The sequence below is a fragment of the Carlito syrichta genome, unplaced genomic scaffold (assembly GCF_000164805.1).
Source record: "Carlito syrichta isolate Samal-C Ts95f unplaced genomic scaffold, Tarsius_syrichta-2.0.1 Scaffold315374, whole genome shotgun sequence".
In the NCBI taxonomy this organism is placed as follows: domain Eukaryota; kingdom Metazoa; phylum Chordata; class Mammalia; order Primates; family Tarsiidae; genus Carlito; species Carlito syrichta.
Window position 1 is genome coordinate 5,651 of NW_007259470.1, and position 19,233 is coordinate 24,883.

General features: G+C 35.5%; 1 protein-coding gene across 1 annotated transcript in view; it reads right to left on the bottom strand.

Annotated features, from left to right (window-relative positions):
* Positions 1 to 394: 394 nt before the first annotated feature.
* Positions 395 to 19,233, bottom strand: part of PIK3C2G (phosphatidylinositol-4-phosphate 3-kinase catalytic subunit type 2 gamma) — a gene marked incomplete at its 3' end in the record, with an annotated part of 314,051 nt that continues 295,212 nt past the window's right edge. The window contains 1 exon segment of the mRNA XM_008072653.1: positions 395 to 474. Within this exon segment, the coding sequence (XP_008070844.1) occupies positions 395 to 474 (80 nt within the window).

Consider the following 19,233-nt stretch of genomic DNA (forward strand, 5'->3'; position numbering starts at 1 on the left):
ATAAGAGTGAAACAAGTAAATAATTTGTGACCATTATTACTGCTTAATACTCATTTTTGTTGCTTCCTAATATGTGAAGTAAACTGTGAGACTTACCTATGGGGGGAAATAGGAACTCTGTCTCTGACATGCAATTCTATTGCAGTGCGTAATTTTTTTGAAACGAGTTAACAGTGTGACATATAGTTATATAATTAGACAAACACATCTGGGTTTAATTTAACTTGAACACATTCTAAAGGGTAAAAAGCTTTGAAAATGGTTAGAAAATACTATTAAAGATCTAGTCTTTAAAGGTTTTTTTTGGAAATTGAAAACAATTACAGTTATGGGTTTTTTTTTGCATGATTATATTTAAACTCAATAACTGCACACAGTATAATGATGAATTTACTTGCCTAGGTACATAAGTGATGATTCTTCAGTTGTTTGTTGCACAGGCTCAGAGAGAAAAAAGTTAAGTACACAATCACTCTGAAAAACAAGACAAAATATTTCTTCATTTATTGCATTTGTTGATTACTTCCTATTACTAATATTAACTATTACACAAAACATTCCCATATAAAAATATTTTAAAATAGATACCAGCTATAGATGTCATAAATACAGAGTTTACCATAAGTTAAACTAGTCTTTTGTAAGACTGAAAGCTTGATTACTTTTTATTTTTTCAAGAGGTTCAAGTGTGCTCTGCTCTTGGTGCTTGCCATAAATGTCTACGTTATTGAATTTTACAAATATCCATGAATTTCACACGTCTCTTTTCCAAAGAAAAAGTGTATCCTTGGACAAGTCTTTCTGAGAAAACTTACTTTCAATACGACCCAGATCTGAACTTAGTGAATAACTGCTACTCCTCGAGGTTTAATTCTAGGAACACTCACTGAATACTGACTATACTGATGGCACTGGGGAATGTTAGGTGATATTTAGAGACAGAAAGGCGCATAAGGTGTTCTCTATCTTCAGAACAAAAGCTAGTGGAGGAAACAGATTATATTACATACTTCAATATAAATTCTATTTATGTATAATTTTAGTATGTGCAGAGAAACAAGTGTGTTTCTCTTTTAAAAGGGAAAGATCACAAACAAACATTTAATCTGAGCTCCAAATTAATAGCTAACTGGTGAATCCGAAATTATCTTTTCCTTAGCAAAATTGGTGCATGTTTTGTTGAAAGCTGCTATATTACTAAGGTAACCCTCTCAATAAGACCTCACATTATTATCTAAAGGGTACCACTGAATAATTGATTATTTTCTCTGACTACTTATGATAGGTTGATGCCTTACTAGATGTCAAAGCTACCTGACAGTCTCCCTGATCAATGTTCTCTCTTATTCTGTACAATAGCTCTTTCAAAGCTTCCCCAGAAAACTTTAACTTGCAACTCTGACTCCTTTTCTGCCAATGACTTTGTTTCCACATGGGAGAAAATATAAGGAGGATGAAAATTCCTATACTTCTTGCTGTAATCTACTGATACACAGCCATATTTTCTCTTTCCTGTTACAATGGATGAAATGTTTCTTCCTATTCATTATAGGTTGAATTGTGTCTCTCTTCCAAATTCATACATGGAAGTCCTAATCTCCAATAACTCAGAATGTGATATTATTTGGAAATAGGATCATTGCAGATCTAAGTAATTAAGTTAGGATCAAGTCATACTGGAGTGTGGAGGCTCCTTAATTCAATATGACTGGCATCCTTAAAAAGGAGGAAATTTGGATGCAGATATTCATAGAGGGAAAACAGTGTGAAGAGACACAGGGGGAAGATGGCCATTACAAGTCAAGGAGAGAGACCTGAATCTATCCTTCCCTAATAGCCATCAGAAGAAACCAACCCTGCAGGCACCTTTATCTCAGATTTCTAGCTTTCAGAACAGAGACAATCATTTTCTGTTGTTTGAGTCAGCCAGTTTGTAGTACTTTGATATGGTAGTTCTGGCAAACCAGCCAATGCTCATCCCTCCCTCTGTGTCCTGGATTCTATTGTTTTCTCTAGAAGCTTATAGCATATTTCCATCTATAACTTAGCATCTTCACCCTCTACCTTTCTTTCTTTCTCATCAACATAAAATATGGTCAACTCTCTCAATTTTAAAAACTAACAAACAGATTAGTCAAACCACACAAAGTATACTCACATAAATAGTATCTTGTTATTAATGCCCCTTCCAAATCATGTGTTATTTTTTCTCTTTTCTGACATAAACTGATGAAAAAAATAGTCTGTATTCACACTGGTTCCATTACAATTTCTACTGACTTTAGGATCAGCCACACACAGGTTTTTGCCACTAATTATCCTCTGAAAATGTTCTTATTATTATCTCTGACAACATTTCTCTTTTAAAAATGTATATATTTTTCTAAATCCAATGGGAATTTCCTTGGCCTTTATACAGCTATTTCATTTTCAGCAAAATATTCTCTTTCCTTTGCTTTTATGACTCCAAGTTCTCCCAGTTTATCTTCCATTTGTTCTGGCTTCTCTCCTGAGACTTTGTTTTTCAAATTATTTTTTCCTTTCATTTATAATTTAAGTTTTAGTGTTTCTCACTTCTAATTCCATCTCCCTCACTACTCTAATGCATTCTTTCTGGGTGATGTTATGATCTTTGGTGGCATCTATAATGATGCACACATCTAAACCTTTGTCTCAGATTTTTCTCCTAAACCTAAACCCTCTATATCAAAATACCCCTTTATTGGTTCACTTGAGTGTTTTAAAAACAACTCAAACCTAAAAAGGGTACCAGTAAATTAATTTTCTTTCCCCTCATCTCAATTTGTTTCTTTTCCTGTGTCCGGGCTCAAAATAAGATGTGTCTTCTTGGACTCTCTGTTCTCCTCATCCTATACATAAAGTGAATTGCTAAGTCATGTGCATTGCTCCTCCTAAATATCTCACCTATCCATTTTTACTTCCAGGTATAATTGCCATGTGGTAGAGGTTTTTAACTCTTATCTTGCTACTCTTTAATTCAATGCCTTCTCTACACAATTGCCCAACTGATCTCTCAAAATGAAGATCTAATAATTAACTGCTTAAATTCTGCAGTGACCTGCATTGCTCTTCAGAAAAAGCTAAATTTAATTAACAAGGTTTGTAAGGCTGTTCTTTCACAGCTGTAAGACCAGTCTTGCTCATTTGCCTATCCTCATCTCTCACCAATTCTCATCTGGTATTTCATTATTGACTATGCTAAATTATATTTATTTTTTTCAATGTATCACTTTCTCACAGCTCCTTGTCTTCCTGCCTGATTCTTTCTCTATCTTTTCTTCTCTATGAATTCATTTGCCCAAGGCTTATCATATGCTCTTTATTCTTGTTAATCTAGACAGTGAGATATGAAGAGCTGAGATTGCGACTTATTTACTCTTGCCTAATACACTGTTTCTGTTCAATAAATACTTTGTATAGAAACAAAATGGGACTTGTCTTCAAATATAGAATACTTTGGTTTCTAATGTAAATATTCTTTTGTAGGTAGTACTTTAGGCATCATTGTAAATTAGTCAATTACCAATTTTCTTCTCTATGTGTTGATCTCTTGTGAGCTTGCCTAATAGGAGTCTACTTTAAAAAATGAATCCATATTCAGGGAGTTGACAAGTCAAGTTTTTAATTCTGAAAACTTAAACTCAAACTTTAGACTGCAGAATCTGTTGAAGGAAAATTGACCTTCTTTGGCCTTTTGACAATTAGTCAATTATTCTTCATTGACAACATTTTGACCTCATTACCCAGTAGTTATTAAACTTCAGTGGTAGGTAAGATATGCTTTAAATTAGTGTCTGAAATGTCACTACTAGCTAATTATTCCCTTGTGTTTACACTGTCGTATCTTTCAAGTTCTCATTTATAATTCTGGGTGTGGGCAACTAAACACTAATCTTTATTATTGTAATAAGATTTTTTTCTTTCTTTCTTTTTTTTTTGAGTTGGAGTCTCACTCTGTCGCCCAGACTGGAGTGCAGTAGCACGCTCCTGGCCACCGTAGCTGGGACCTGCTGGGCTCCGGTGATCCTTCTGCCTCAGCCTTCCAAGTAGCTGGAACTACAGGTGCACGCTACCATGCCCGGCTAATTTTTTTGATTTATTGTAGAGATGAGGTCTTGTCAAATTGCCAGGACAGGTCTCGAACCCGCGGGCTCAGGCAATCCACTCACCTCAGCCTCCCAGAGCGCGGGATTACAGGCTGAGCCACCGAGCCCAACAATTGTTTTCTTTCTTGACGATAAACATGATCCAGTGTCAATAGAGGAATAAATCAATAAGAGAGATGAAGTGGATACAATAAAGTAATATTGTTGGATCTCAAAATAATCAACTGTAAAATTTTCTTAGGTGACTTTACTTGTGTATATGTATCCCATAGCTTTTCATCATATTACATCACTAGATAGTTTGAAGATTCATAGAAATGTTAGTGCTACAATTACTCTCACTTGTAATCTACACCAGCGTTCTCAACTAACTTTGTATTGTCTTCCAAGCTGTATCACCACATTTAGTTTTGTAAGTTTGATGCTGCACAACTCTGGGGGTGGGGGAGCATTGTTATATTGACTATGATGTACAACTATATGCTGCAGAGGGCTCCCCATATGCCAGATATAGTAAATAAAAACAGAAGATTGTCAGGCAATATTTGGCACATACTTTTGCTAAAAAATGTTGTTTATTGAAAATTCAAGTTTAACTTGGTAGCCTGTTAAATCTAGCAACCCTAGAATATGGAATGCTTGGGAAGCATATGGCTTCACTTTTGGTTGTGTCAATGACTGGAAGGCACAACTGGAAATGAATGGGCGAGGCCACTTTTCCTAAGTGTCTTGAAATGCCTAGAAGATTCCTGGAGGAATATTGCTTTTCTGCTTAATTCTTCAAATGCTTATAGTTTCTGTAAAACCTCTGATTGTAAATTCTTTATTCTAGAAATGAGAAAATGGAACACCAGCTAGAATAAGTGATTGTTTGGATTTGTACAAACAAAAGTATGGTCGGTAACCACTGCAAATGGTCTGTAGAAGGGAAGAGTGCATACAGGCCACAAGTGAGAGACATGCTTTTTTAAAAATAAAGATGACAGTGCAGCATTGTGGAAGAAAGAAAAGATGGCAATAAGCTTTAGATAATGCCATCAGCAAAATCCCTTATAAGCTCAAAATATTGTGTTCTCTGAGCATTTCATTCTGCTTCCCCTTTAAGTCTCTGAAGTGGTTGTTGTGCCTCTACTCATTTCCTTCCTAACCATGGTCCTGGAGGGAGATAGAGTAAGTATTCTCCTTGGATTTTCTTGCCCTTCTAACCTTCACTGTTTCTTGCTTTATGAAAATGTCTTGCTTTGACTATCATGTCTACTGACTCTGTTGCCTTCTGTTCCATGTTTTTACCCTTGCCCACTGGATTTCTAAGTAACTGTCTTCAATACACTCTTATTATAATTCAATATTCACACAAATCATCTTTCCATTTCCTAGATTCTTTTCTCTTGAGTTTCTCTCCTTCAATGATCTTGTTCCATGCCCTAGTATGGACACTAACTCCTGTTCTTTCCATCTCGTCTTTGACTAGTGACTGAGGCCCTTCCATTATCTTGATTCCTAGGCTCGCAGTCTACAGCTATAGCCCCTCTCTCTCCTTTCCAGCTCATTTTCTGTAGTTATGCAACTTAAAATACCTGTTGACTCTAAGATCATTTCAGTGGCCCTAACCCTTTTATGCTTTCATGTCCCCTTGTAAATTCAGATTCCATGGTTCATACTTATAATAACTCCTCTACATGTTCTTTTCAGTTTCTTTGCCTTCCCCCTTTTATTACATTATTCCCTTGACAAAAAACCCAACTCTGGCTATTTTCTGCCAACTTTGCAACCATAACAGGACTGTTAAATGTTGCTAAAGAAAAGCACTCCACTATGCTCACTGTAACCCCATGTCAATTACCCTTGACCAAGTCTTTAAAATTACTAACAGTTTTACAAATATCACTAGTCCATATACTTTTCCACTCACCAATGGGACAATTTCATTTCTTATCCTCACTTCTCAAAACTCCAACACCCTTTTCTCCTCTTTCACTTTGCTCATGGCTGGTCTTCTTGTTGATGGAAAAATAGAAACAAAGTACTTTCCATAAGCTTCCTCTAACACATCTATCAACTTATCTCACTTCTGCCCTTTCATCTGTTACATGAGTAGATCATCTGTGCTTTAATATGAAGCTTATTTGAGCACTAGACTCTGTGCCCTCTTTTCTACTTAAGATCATCATTTTGACCTCTGGCTGAGTTCTCATTTCTCTCTTGCATAGTATATTTTTCCTTCTTAAATGGATCTGTTTATCAGCACACAATCAGCTATAATTTATTTCAATAGACAAAATTATTGACCTACATTTCTCTGCACACTTTTTCCCCCACTGTTTATCTTTAGAGTTCTCACAAGGATTTTTGTTCTATCTTTTATCTCCAGCTCCTCCTTTCACATTCTCTTTTGAACCCATTCCAATCAAGTTTTTGTTCCTAATACTCCCATCAAACTGTTTTTGGAAGTTCACCAGTGATATTTATTTTGCTGAATCTATGGTCAATTATAAAATTTTAACCATCAATAACTTTTAACACGGCTTATCATTCCTTTGTTCTTGAAATACTTTTTTCCCCTTGGATTTCAGGCACTACGTTCTTTTGGTGTCCAACTGGTTGCTCCTTCTCATTCTCAGTTTTTTATTCGCCTGTATCCTTCAGACTTAAAACTGATGTTCTGCATTGTATCATCCATAGACTGCTTTTCTTTCATATTTAATTCTCACCCTAACTAATCTCATCTTGTCTCGTACCTTTGATAATCCATTATTTGCTTACAATTCCAATATGGATATTTCCAGCCAACAATTGCCCCTGAACGTCAACCTTCCACTTGACATCTCTGTAAGTCTTATAGACAACTTGAACTTGGTGCGAATGTTTGGCAATCATGCTGATTGGTTAGTGCTTGTGCCCCAACAGTTGTTAAATATTTGGAATATTTCTCCTGTGTACAACACTATACATTTGGTGAATAAATAAATAAATGTTTGAGATTTGGCCTTAGGTAATCTAAAGTCACTTACGAATTATTATATAAGATGTTCTATGAAGTTATAGTATATATTTTTTCTTTGCTAAAATAGATGTTTATCTAATGTATATAGGATTTTCATGTCTAGTACTGTGTTTTTAATTATAAAAATGCAGTCAATAGTAAATTCGAAAGCCAACTGAGCAATTTTAAATTAAAATCTGCATCAGCTTATATTTTAAGTTCAGAAGTCTCATGAATATTTTGTTTGCCAATTATATTAAGTGATTTGCAATGTAACATGATTGATTTTTAGAGAGAGTTGATCAATTCAAAGTTTCTTAAAGCCTAAGTGCTTTTCTTATATCATATGAACATTTTCTGGCTATCAAAGACCACAGAGATTTAAAGTACTTGCAAAGACCAGAAGTAATGTAATATAACACTGAGATCAATTTTTTCTTTGTTTAAATTAGCACATTAAGTGTTATCATTTTTTAACTGTCCAGCCAACGTCTAGAATTGACTGGTGAGATTTAGTTTTAGTGAGTTAAAACGGTAAGCTTAATCTATCTCTCTTGAATACCACCAAGAGCTGTAAAAATGTGAATTTAAAAATGAATTCTCATAAGAGTTTTAAATCAAAGTTGAACAGTAATTGTATTTTGTTGCCTTTTTCATAAAGCAACTTGTCAGAAAGTCCAGTCTTTAATGTAGTTCAACCCACTATATTCATATTAGAGTTGCATATGAGAATGACACTATGAAGAACAGTGAGCTTCTAAGGAATCTTTTGTAATTCTAGTTCTAAAATGTCATCAGCATTTTACCAGACTGTGTAAAGTAATCTTGGCTTTACTGGTGATATACTTATGACATTTATCCTGCCTGCACCATAATCTCTGCTAGCTCCAAAAAAGAAAAGAGCAATGTAGTGACAAACATAGTAATTAACATCTGGGTTTAGCAAGCAGGGAGCAAGAAACATATGTTCACTATTAAGATAGGATTTATCCATTTGGATTTATTTTGACATTTGATTCTGCTTTAAAAAAATAACATTGCTTAAACCTTAAGTGAGATCAATTCCTTATCTTATGGGACTTCTGGCAATGAGCAACAATACAGAGAGGAGCTAAAATTTACAATGAATATGGCTTAAAATTTTTTTTAAACAATAGCTGCTTGTGTATCTCAGATACACTTAAGTATGGGCACATGTTTGTTTAGCTACTGCTATCATTTGCTATAACTTTTATTATATGTCTATATCATTTTAAAAGATTTTATTTAGTTCACAACACAATTTCATGAAAAAAGCAAAATATAAAGAAGTGAAAGGAATTCTTGTTAGCACTACTATCATTTGCTTTAATGAACTACAAACATTAAAAAAAAGAAATTTAGCTGGGCTCGGTGGCTCAGCCTGTAATCCTGCGCCTTGGGAGGCTGAGGTGAGTGGATTGCCTGAGTCCGCAGGTTTGAGACCCGCCTGGGCAACTTGGCGAGACCTCATCTCTACAATAAATTAAAAAAAAAAAATCAGCCGGGTGTGGTAGCGCGTGCCTGTAGTTCTGGCTACTTGGAAGGCTGAGGCGGAAGGATCGCCGGAGTCCAGCAGGTCGAGGCTGCGGTGGCCGGGAGCCGCTACTTCACTCAGTCTGGGTGACTCCAACTCAAAAAAAAAAAAAAAAACTATGGGAGACTCCAACTCAAAAAAAAAAAAAAAAAAGAGGTTTATATAAGGTTTGGTGAAGAGAGTGAAGCTAAACAAACAAAATCCAGGTAGATACGGGACAAGAATGTCTAAACTAATCAACCTAATTAGAAGATATACTGGGATAGTGTATAATTGTCACCTTTTGTGTCTATTTTCTTTTATTAACAATGTGTATGAATGTGTGTGTGAGAGAGATAGAGATAGATGATATATATATATATATATATATATATATATAATATATATATATATAGAGAGAGAGAGAGAGAGAGAAAGAATCTCAGAGATATACAGGCGTCCCTTCCATCATCTCTCCCATCTGAGCTGCTCTTTTATCTTTAGATCAAACCCCTAGAGACCTCGCATCCATTTAAGTTGGCCTATTCTGGACTTTAAAGCAGTCCCTTTATCTCATTCCTTTGACAAAAAGTAAGACTGCTTATAATGGAGAATGACTCTAGGAGGGCACATAATATTATTTGATTTTAGTAAGTTAAGGTTGTCCAATTTCATATTCAAGCTGCATTTTCTACTTCCTTTTTTCCTTTTTTTCACTCACTGCCATATATTAATTTTTTCATTTCTACATTTATCATTATATTGTAAACTTATTGAGAGTAAAGTATATATTGCATTATTGTGATCCTACCTCTTTCTTCTCTATAACCAACCTAAAGTTCTTATTTGAGAGTGTTACACATAGTGTTCTGCAAAAATTTTGAAATGCTTACGAAGTCAATTTAAGTTTAAAATTTTGTAAAATTAATTTTTTACAATTAATTTAAGTTTAAAATGTTTGCAAAGTACAGTAATAGAAAATATTTACAGATAGTTATAAATAAATATACCATATACCTAAAAACAAAGTGGTGTTTTTTTTTTTTGAGTTGGAGTCTCACTCTGTGGCCCAGACTGGAGTGCAGTGGCCGCTCCCGGCCACCGCAGCCTCGCCTGTTGGGCTCCGGTGATCCTTCTGCCTCAGCCTCCCAAGTAGCTGGAACTACAGGCACGCGCTACCGTGCCCGGCTGATTTTTTGATTTATTGTAGAGATGAGGTCTCGCCAAGTTGCCCAGGTGGGTCTCAAACCCACGGGCTCAGGCAATCCACTCACCTCAGCCTCCCAAAGGCGCGGGATTACAGGCTGAGTCACCGAGCCCGGCTCAGAGTGTGTTTTAATGGATAGGCAAATAGGGTTATTTTTGCTTTTCTTATGCTGTTATATGACAAACAACTAAAAATGAAGAAAAGTATTTTTTGAAAGATTTTTCTAAAACATGTAATGCTTATTATCCTATCATGATGTATTCAGCACAAATAATATAAATTCATTTTAAATCTCTTGTTTTATTTCACTGTAAAACTACTGTTTTATTAGTAAGATGAAAGAAAACTCATGAATGTATAAAAACATCCTCCAAGCAGTTCATATCACTTAAAATAATAAAAATATTTATGGCCCATAGACAAAATAAATTTTAATTTTATGTAGATACTCTTTTAATATATATGAAGGGGATAGCAGTGTCACTAATACAAAATTTAAAAATCTAAAAATAGCATGATTTATTTTGAAATTATTTACATGATCTTTGGGTCAGTAATGTTTCATTTAATCTTAAAATTATTTTTATTTTCTGAGTTAAATAAACGGATTCAAGAAAGTGTTCATAAACATAGGGAGATGCATAAAGCTTTATGATGACTAGTCTACTTGAAGATAATTAAAAATGGACTATATTTTACATTGCAGAGAACCTAAGTGATTGGTCAGGTCATGTTGTTTATCAATGTTGAGCAACATCTGGTGACATCATTATCATTCTATCATAATATAACTCATATAATGAGGATTGTCACAAGGCCTGTAAAATTCCTTTTGAATAAGGGGTGAAAACTCAATGTATGAACTTATGGAAGTCTCTGTGAGGCCACTGGCACATATCAACATGGACAGAATATAGACAAAAACTATAAGCTTTATGTCTGAATCAACTACCTACTTTCCAGGGTAGAGTTTCCTAAACCTACCTGTGCATCTGAATCACTTGGGTTATTGAAAAACAACATAGACACCTCCATATTACTTTCCATTTTTAGAATCAGCATCTTTAAGAACATACTTTTTAAAACCTCCCCTAAAACCTCCCCAACTTATTCTGAAATACTTGATCACAAGGTACTATTTTGGCACCCCTGGCAGAGAGTATACAAAGTAGGCCATCAATAAATATTTGTTGAATGATTGAGACAGTATTTTTTGAAAGTGGCAGCTGAGATGCCAGTGCACTGCAGTGCCCACATCTGATTTTTGCTGATTTGCAAACTTTTTCTATAGCGCTATTTTGTTTATTTTGTAGTACAGAGAGGACAACTACTAAATAAGATGTAGGTTATTGGTCGCAGAAAGGTTTGTATCCTAAATACTCACTGTGCAAAATCAATTATTTTAATTATCAGAGTGATAGTTTGGGAGAAGGTATATTTATAATTTCAGTTTCTTTTAGTCTGAGACTATTATGGATTAAGTTGGGATTCTCCTCCATAAAACTACAGTATTAGAAGATGGCTGAAGTATTTTTAGAATCTGTAATTTCACAATAATATTTCATGTTTGATGATGTAGATGACTTTTTCTTTTTCTTCCTCCCTTTTTATTTTTTTCCACTGTAATCCTAGACTTTAATTCAATCCAAGATAAAAACAATGTGATACTTGGAATTTCTTCAGCCTTCCTTTTTCTAGATACTGACCAATAGAGATTAAATGCAGCACAGAACAAAATTAAAAACATCTCTCCTTAGGGCCTCTATAGTAGTACTTTAGCACATTTGCAATGTGGTATGATGAAGACTGCAAGCTACATGTTTGGTAGTTTTGTGCATATGTCCCTATGCAGCATTGAGTATGATGGGGAGCAATATTCATTAAACCTCACTTTGCTAAACTGCACCTTTGCAAGTCTTCCCTGCCTGCACATGCCTGGCTCCTTTGCCTTTTGCTCCCAAGATGGTCCTCTGCCAGCACTTCTGTCTTAACTCACCCTTTCCTAGCAGATACATTTAGGAGTTTCCTTTTTGAAAGCCTGCTACTGAATGAAGTCAAATCCCAATATCCACCCTCTTCACACTAGGCCCAGAAATCAGAAGCCTCTTTACTGTGTACTCACTTGCCTCAACTTACAAGGACCAAAGTCTGACAATTTCCACAGTTACTGGAAAGTTACTGTCTCCAAACAGCTTCAGTATAATCAGTAAGACAGCTCTCAGCATGAAAAGATGACAATCCTTCCACCATTCTCTTAGCACTTTCCTTTAGAGCTAACTGCCATATCCACAGCCCTTGACTACAGTATAAGTGAATAGACATGACCTTTAGAGAATGTCAGAGTCAGTAAGGGGCATTAAGATGTCAGCATTCTATGTTCTACTTTAATATGTAAAAAATTACTTGGAACCCAATGGAATGAATTAAGTTGCCTTGATTCTGTATGGCAGATGCCTCTATCATAACTCATTTCCCATCGACTGAAGTGAAAGACCAAATATATTTTAATATGTTATACAATTTGTATTGAAGATGCATGTACAATATCTTGCGTTCCTATTGTCTAGCTTTCTTTTTATCTAACAATTGTTTTCAACAATTATTTTACATCTTTGTTTCCTCCTTCTACTGACATTATTATACCCTCAGCTTTCCCGTTACACTATTTTATTCCCATTGTGAGCATATACTGTTCATTTCTTTCCCAGACACCCTGCAGGTATAATTTACAAGACCTGAGCGATCTTTTTGGAGGACGCAGTCAAGACTTGGTGTGCCACCACCTCTTATCCTTTCTGCCCATGGCCAGGCAGTGTACCTGGGCTTGGCACAAGGCAGCCAACATAGCCTGCTGTAGAGCTGGCGATAAGCAGGATTCCCAAAATCATTCTCCACTATGCCTGAGGTCTCTTTCATGAGACCTATGTAGGATTACACGCTGAAGTGAGAATATTAAAATTACTATTAATATATATTCTGTAACATCATGCAAAAATTTTTCTATATGCATTTGACAAAGGCCTAGCATCCAGTATCTAAAAGGAACTCAAAGTGAAATGAAAAAAAACAAACAACCTCATTAAAAGTGGACAAAGAACATGAATAGATACTTTTCAAAAAGAGACATGTAGCAGTCAACAGATACATGAAAAAATGCTCAGATTCACTAATCATCAGAGAAATGCTCATCAAAGCTATAATGAGATAACACCTAACTCCAGTAAAGATGGCCATCATTAATAAATCAAAAAACTGATGGTGGCATAGATGCGGAGAAAGGGAAACACTATACATGACTGGTGTCAGTGCACGCTAGTTGATTCTCTATAGAAAGCAGTGTGGTGATATCTAAAATAACTAAAAATTGATCTTCCATACAATACAGCATTCCCTCTCCTAGGAATATACCCAAAGGAACATAAATCATCCTACCAAAAAGACATATCTGCACATGCGTGCTTATTTCTGCACTAGTCACAATAGCAAAAACATGGAACCATCCCTACTGCCCATCAAAAGTGGACTGGATTAAGAAAATATGGCACATATACACGATGGAGTATTACATAGCCATAAAGAAGAACAAAATCATGAACTTTGCAGCAAATTGGATGGTGCTGGAAACCATCATACTTAGTGATGTATCGCAGAAACAAACAATTGAGTCCTGCATGTTCTCACTCATACAAACACTAGTCACATTTGCACAAGGGAGGATTTAGCAGACACTGGGCACTGCCAGGGGAGGAAGGGGAGGAGGCAGGGAAGACACATAATAACACACAGGGTACCTGGTTCTATACCAGGGGGAGTGAGGGCCATTTCGAGGCCCAGACTTCACCTGCTTGCAGCCTACTTATGTAGTTAATCCTTACTGTACCCCAAATCTCTATAATAAAATAAAATTTAATTTAAAAAATGCTCTAGCCGGGCTCGGTGGCTCAGCCTATAATCCTGTGCTTTGAGAGGCTGAGGTGAGTGGATTGCCTGAGCCCGAGGGTTCAAGACCCACCCGGGCAACTTGGCGAGACCTCATCTCTACAATAAATCAAAAATGAGCTGGGCGTGGTAGCGCGCACTTGTAGTTCCAGCTCCTTGGAAGGCTGAGGCGGAAGGATCGCCGGAGCCCAGCAGGTCGAGGTTGTGGTGGCCGGGAGCGGCCACTTCACTCCATTCTGGGTGACAGAGTGAGACTCCAACTCAAAAATAAATAAATAAATAAATAAAATAAAGATAAATAAAAAATAAAAAAATGCTCTAAAATTTTCATTTCCTAAAGTTTAAAATGTTTGCCACTATTTTATAGTCAGTTATGTGCAAAGCATATAGATGAATTATATATTTTGAAAGCATGAGTTAATTTTTAAAAATCTTGATAAAATATAAGAATAAACTACTTTAGAGACCACTGCTAGACACTTCTTAGATGTACTCTTTCAATCCCTTAGGTTTTGAATAGCAACAGAAATCCTATGGGCTAATATATGCCAATGATTCTGTTATCATTCATTTACTAATTCCAAAATATGTAGTGAACATTGATAAGAATTAGCTATTGTATTAGACATGAAGTAAAGCTAAAAAGGAATATAGTTAATGAGATCTATAAGTTTCCAAAGACGACAAAGCACATAACTGTAATGTTTTGTTTTTGCAATTCCCTTTGTCTAGCGTGACTTCTCTTGATTTCTAGTTACTATTTGCTATTTGCCCTTTAATATCAACCTGAATGCTGTACTCTCCAGGATGCCTTCTCTAACTCACTTGGCACTGAGTTAAGTATGTCTCTATAAGTGCCCAGGCACTTGTCCTTTGATACAAAACAGCATCTCCAGCAGAGAATCTGTAAGTCTTGAAAAAATATTGCAGCACAATGTTCTTGAGTCCATATTTGCTAACAATTAATACTACAGTTGGATACTTGAGTACGTGCTTTATTAGAGGTCAAATGACATCCAAATTGAAAAATAGATGGAAAGACGTTCATAGTCTGAGACGATTCTCAAACATTAGCATGCATTAAAATCTTCTGAAGGGCTTGTTAAAACACAGATTGCTTGATTCCATCCCCAGAGTTTCTGGGTTAGTATATCTAGGATGGGACTGATAATGTACATTTTTGTAAGTTTCAAGGTAAGTTTCTTATCACAGTATAGGAACTGTAATTTGAGAATCATTTGTCTTAGTAACTCGTGAGAGGGATTTAAAAGTGTCACCTCTTGCTTGCGCCTATATACAATCCAATATCATTATTGACAACCCAGGTTTTCTTTAAAAGACCTTAAGACTGCTATAATCTAAATTGTGAGATTTTCTTAAGTGCATTTATTTATTATCATAACACAACATTACCCAACTTGGTGGCACAGCAATAAACCAACACACTGAATTAGTGAACCTACTTTCTAATTAGTATAAAGTAGGTTCACTAATTTATATCTAAAGTAGGTTCACTAATTTATATCACTAATTTATATCTCCTTTATAATTAGGAGGTAATTTTGAACATATGCATGAATACATAATATTTCAAAATTTCAGTAATTTTTTTGATATTTACTGATTCAATCTATTATACAGGACATAATTAAATAAATTTAAACTATGACTGGAGAAGTAATCTCACCTAAAGACTTTCCCAAGATCCATGTGGAAAAGAAAGGTTGATGAAATTGACAGCTGAGAAAAATAGAGTTCTTTGACCCTTTAGTAAGTTATAGTTATGAGGTCAGTTGTTGTTGTACTGTTATAATGCCTACAATTTACTTAGGAATATGTCTGCATGTGTAGCATGATATTATGTGTTTCTTAAGTCAAGGTATAGTCCAAGTGCCGCTGGCATTTAATCAAGACTGCAGAGTCCAGGAGTGGCATATTAATGTCCTAATCAAAGATGTGCAACTAGGAGAAGCAGGATGGAAGAAGAAAAAAGAGGAGATTCTCAGCAGTTTCATCAGGAAGTCTGTACTAGAAGCAGTCAGCACATGTGCTTCTGCTATTCACTTACAACCCAATCAACAATGGGCATTTATTAATTAGTATACTGAATGCCAGAATGTAGTTTGACCAGTGTGATTAATATTAGAAATGGGCTCTCATTGGTGACATTATAATTATTCAAGATATATGGATTAGCTAAAAATGTTCTGTAAATATTCACTCTCGAGTCAAAGGAGGAAAAAAACCAAAAAACTTAAGAGGCCTTGTACTCTTTACCCTTTGGGATAATATTTTAGATAAATCACTAAAGTTTCCTGTGACTGTCCTAGAACTCTAGAGAATTTTGTTAGCTTGGTGCTTGCCTCTGAAATACACAACTCATCTCACAAGAACCTTTCCTGCAAGATAGTGATAGGGGCACTTTATAGTAGAGAAAATTAGAGCTCCTTTAAGTGTTTAGAAGAAGTTGACAGTTCTGACAGCCATTCTAGAAAAAGAGCTCCAAAACTACTTTGACAAGTGGACTAGGCATTGGCTTCAAAGAATTGCTTCCCAAGGGGAGCACTTTGAAGGTGACTGTAGTGATATTCAACAAAAAGGTATGTAACACTTTTTCTAGGATGAGTTCATGAACTTTATTTTCAGACCTTGTACCACCCAACTCTGGTAAGAATAGCTATCATTAATAAGTCAAAAAACAATGGAGGTTGACATGAGTGCATAGAAAAGGGTACGCTTCTACACTGTTGGCAGGGTTGCAAGCTAGTTCAACCTCTATGGAAAGCAGTGTGGTGATTCCTAAAAGAACTAAACATTTAGCTTCCATATAATTCAGCAGTTCCTCTCCTGGAAATATGCCCAGAGGAACATAAATTGTTCTACCAAAAGACACTTGCACATGCATGCTTATTGCTGCACTATTCACAATAGCAAAAACATGGAACAAACTGTACAGCCCGTTGAAAGTGGACTGGATAAAGAAAATATGGTACATATACACAATGGAGTATTACATAGCCAGTCATAAAGAAGAACAAAATCTTGGAGTTCACAGCAACTTGAATGAAGTTGGAGGCCATCATACTAAGTGAACTATCACAGAAACAAAGAACTGAAAAACGTTCTCACTCATAAGTGGGCCCTGATCACTAGTAGTTGGCAGTTGCTGGGAACTGCTAGGGAAGGAAGGGAGGGAGGAAGGTGAGAGGCATGTGACAACACAGAGGGAACCTGGTCCACTACCAGGAGTGTAAAGACTAGTTAGAAGCCCAAACTTCACCTGCATGCAACCTACTTATGTAGTTAATCCTTACTTGTACCACACAACTCTATAATAAAATAATTTTTTTTTAAAAAAGAAAGCACTTAGAAAAAGACAGAGTTGGGTTTACACACACACACACACACACACACACACACACACACACACACACACATCAACATCAATGACAGTTGCAAATGTAAATAATTAGGCAATCCAAGTAAAGGATGAAGATTGTGTTACTAGATATAGAAAAGAATCTGTGTACTGCTATGAGTGACAATTAATGTTGAAAAATATAGAATGATGAAAGTGATAGAAAAAAGTTGTATGTGCAACCAGTAGCCAAAATAAAACTGGATAAGCTATATTTGTATTATATAAGAAAGATTTTTGAGACAAAAGCATTTTTAGACATAGAAACTACACATGAATGCTAGTGAAAATTTCAATATAACAGAAAAGTATAATAATTCTTCATGTGAATGATCCTAATAACAGCCTCAAAATAGATAAGCAAAAGTTAACATAAAGATGAAGAGATCTACAAATATAGTGGAAGATTTCTAAATATGTAAGCAAACACAAATTAGTAAAGAGAAAGCCAATTTGCATTAATAAACATGCATAGAACACTGTATCTCACAGGCACAGAATGCATTCTTCTAAAGCACACATAGACTATTCATCTAAATTGACCACATTCAAGGCAATAAAACACATCTCAAAAATTAAAATGATTGAAATTAGATAAAGTATGTTCTCTGACTACAGAGCAATTAAGCTAGAAATAAATTAAAAACACACTTCTTAATAATCCATGGCCACAGGAGAAACCACAATGAAAAAAATCTATAAACAACTTTGAAAGAATGATAAGAAAAATGCAGTTACTGTATATAAAATTTATATTTACAATATTGTATAGAAAAACTTGTGGGCGCAAGTAAATCTTTATTCAAAGAAGGGATCTAGTATTTTAAATTGTGAGATAGGTTGAAATTAAACAAGTTAAATAGCTCTCTGTAGTGAATTCCTATAATTTTATGTTGTCTTGCCATTCATTTTGGATATAAGTTGCACTTTCTAATATCAGAAGAGAGACTTAGTCACCCTTGGTGGTTTCCAGTTCTTCACCTCCTCCCAGCTCCTTGATGTGGTTGATCCAAATATCTCTTTGCCTACTGGTGGTGACCATTTCCCTATGTGAAAGATAGCTATAACCTACTTGACACATCCTACGGATCACCCCTACACAGGCTGCACAGATATGCCACAATGACCACTTCTCTGTCACAGCATGACTCCATGTTACCTTTGTCTGATTATTCTAAACTTGTCAATTCAAAATCCCTGTGGGAAATCTGCTTGGATAATGGATGCCTAGGATCCCAATAAAGGCTTTGTACACAAGTACCTTTCTCTTTCTTGCTCCTTACCTGCTGGTTGAGTGTGTGTGTGTGTATGTGTGTGTGTGTGTGTGTGTGTTTGTGCATGTCCCCCCCACACACTCCCTTCCCATTGGCCCTGATAAGCATGCTGCCCTCTTCTTTCTGGGATCTGTAGATAAATACTACTTTTATTTAATGTGTTTTGTTGAGTCACTTCCTCAGTGTCTCACCTAACGTCTGTACCTAACTTCTTTCCTGCTCAGGGCTCTTCTAGAGAGTGTGTCTCTTGGTAGGAATAAACCAGACACAAGTCAGACAAGAGTGTCTACCAGTAGAAACACATTTTCTGTGAAGACACCTAGTTACAGGTTATATACTTAGGCATCAGGCTGCCCTCCAGGATAAAGAAATATTCCATCAAAAATATATTGTAAATGCCCACAAACAAATCCTCTAAAGTCCCATTAGAACTGGTCTAGAGTTTATAGCCACTCTTGTGAGAGAGACCACAAAACAAAATTAGAAGAAAATACAACAGCATTTGAAGTTAGAACTAATTATAACTGAAGGAAGAGGAGAAAAATAACAAAGAACAAATAAAAGAGAATAAATAAAAGAGAAAAAAATAGAGTTAATAAAGTTTACATTTTTTTCTTTGCAAAGATTAATAAAATTTATAATTCCTTTGCAATAGTGATCAAATAAAATACTGACAAATACTGATAAAAAAGGTGATAAATCATAAATAACATAGCTCAGGAATGGAAAAGAGGACATCCCTTTAGATCCT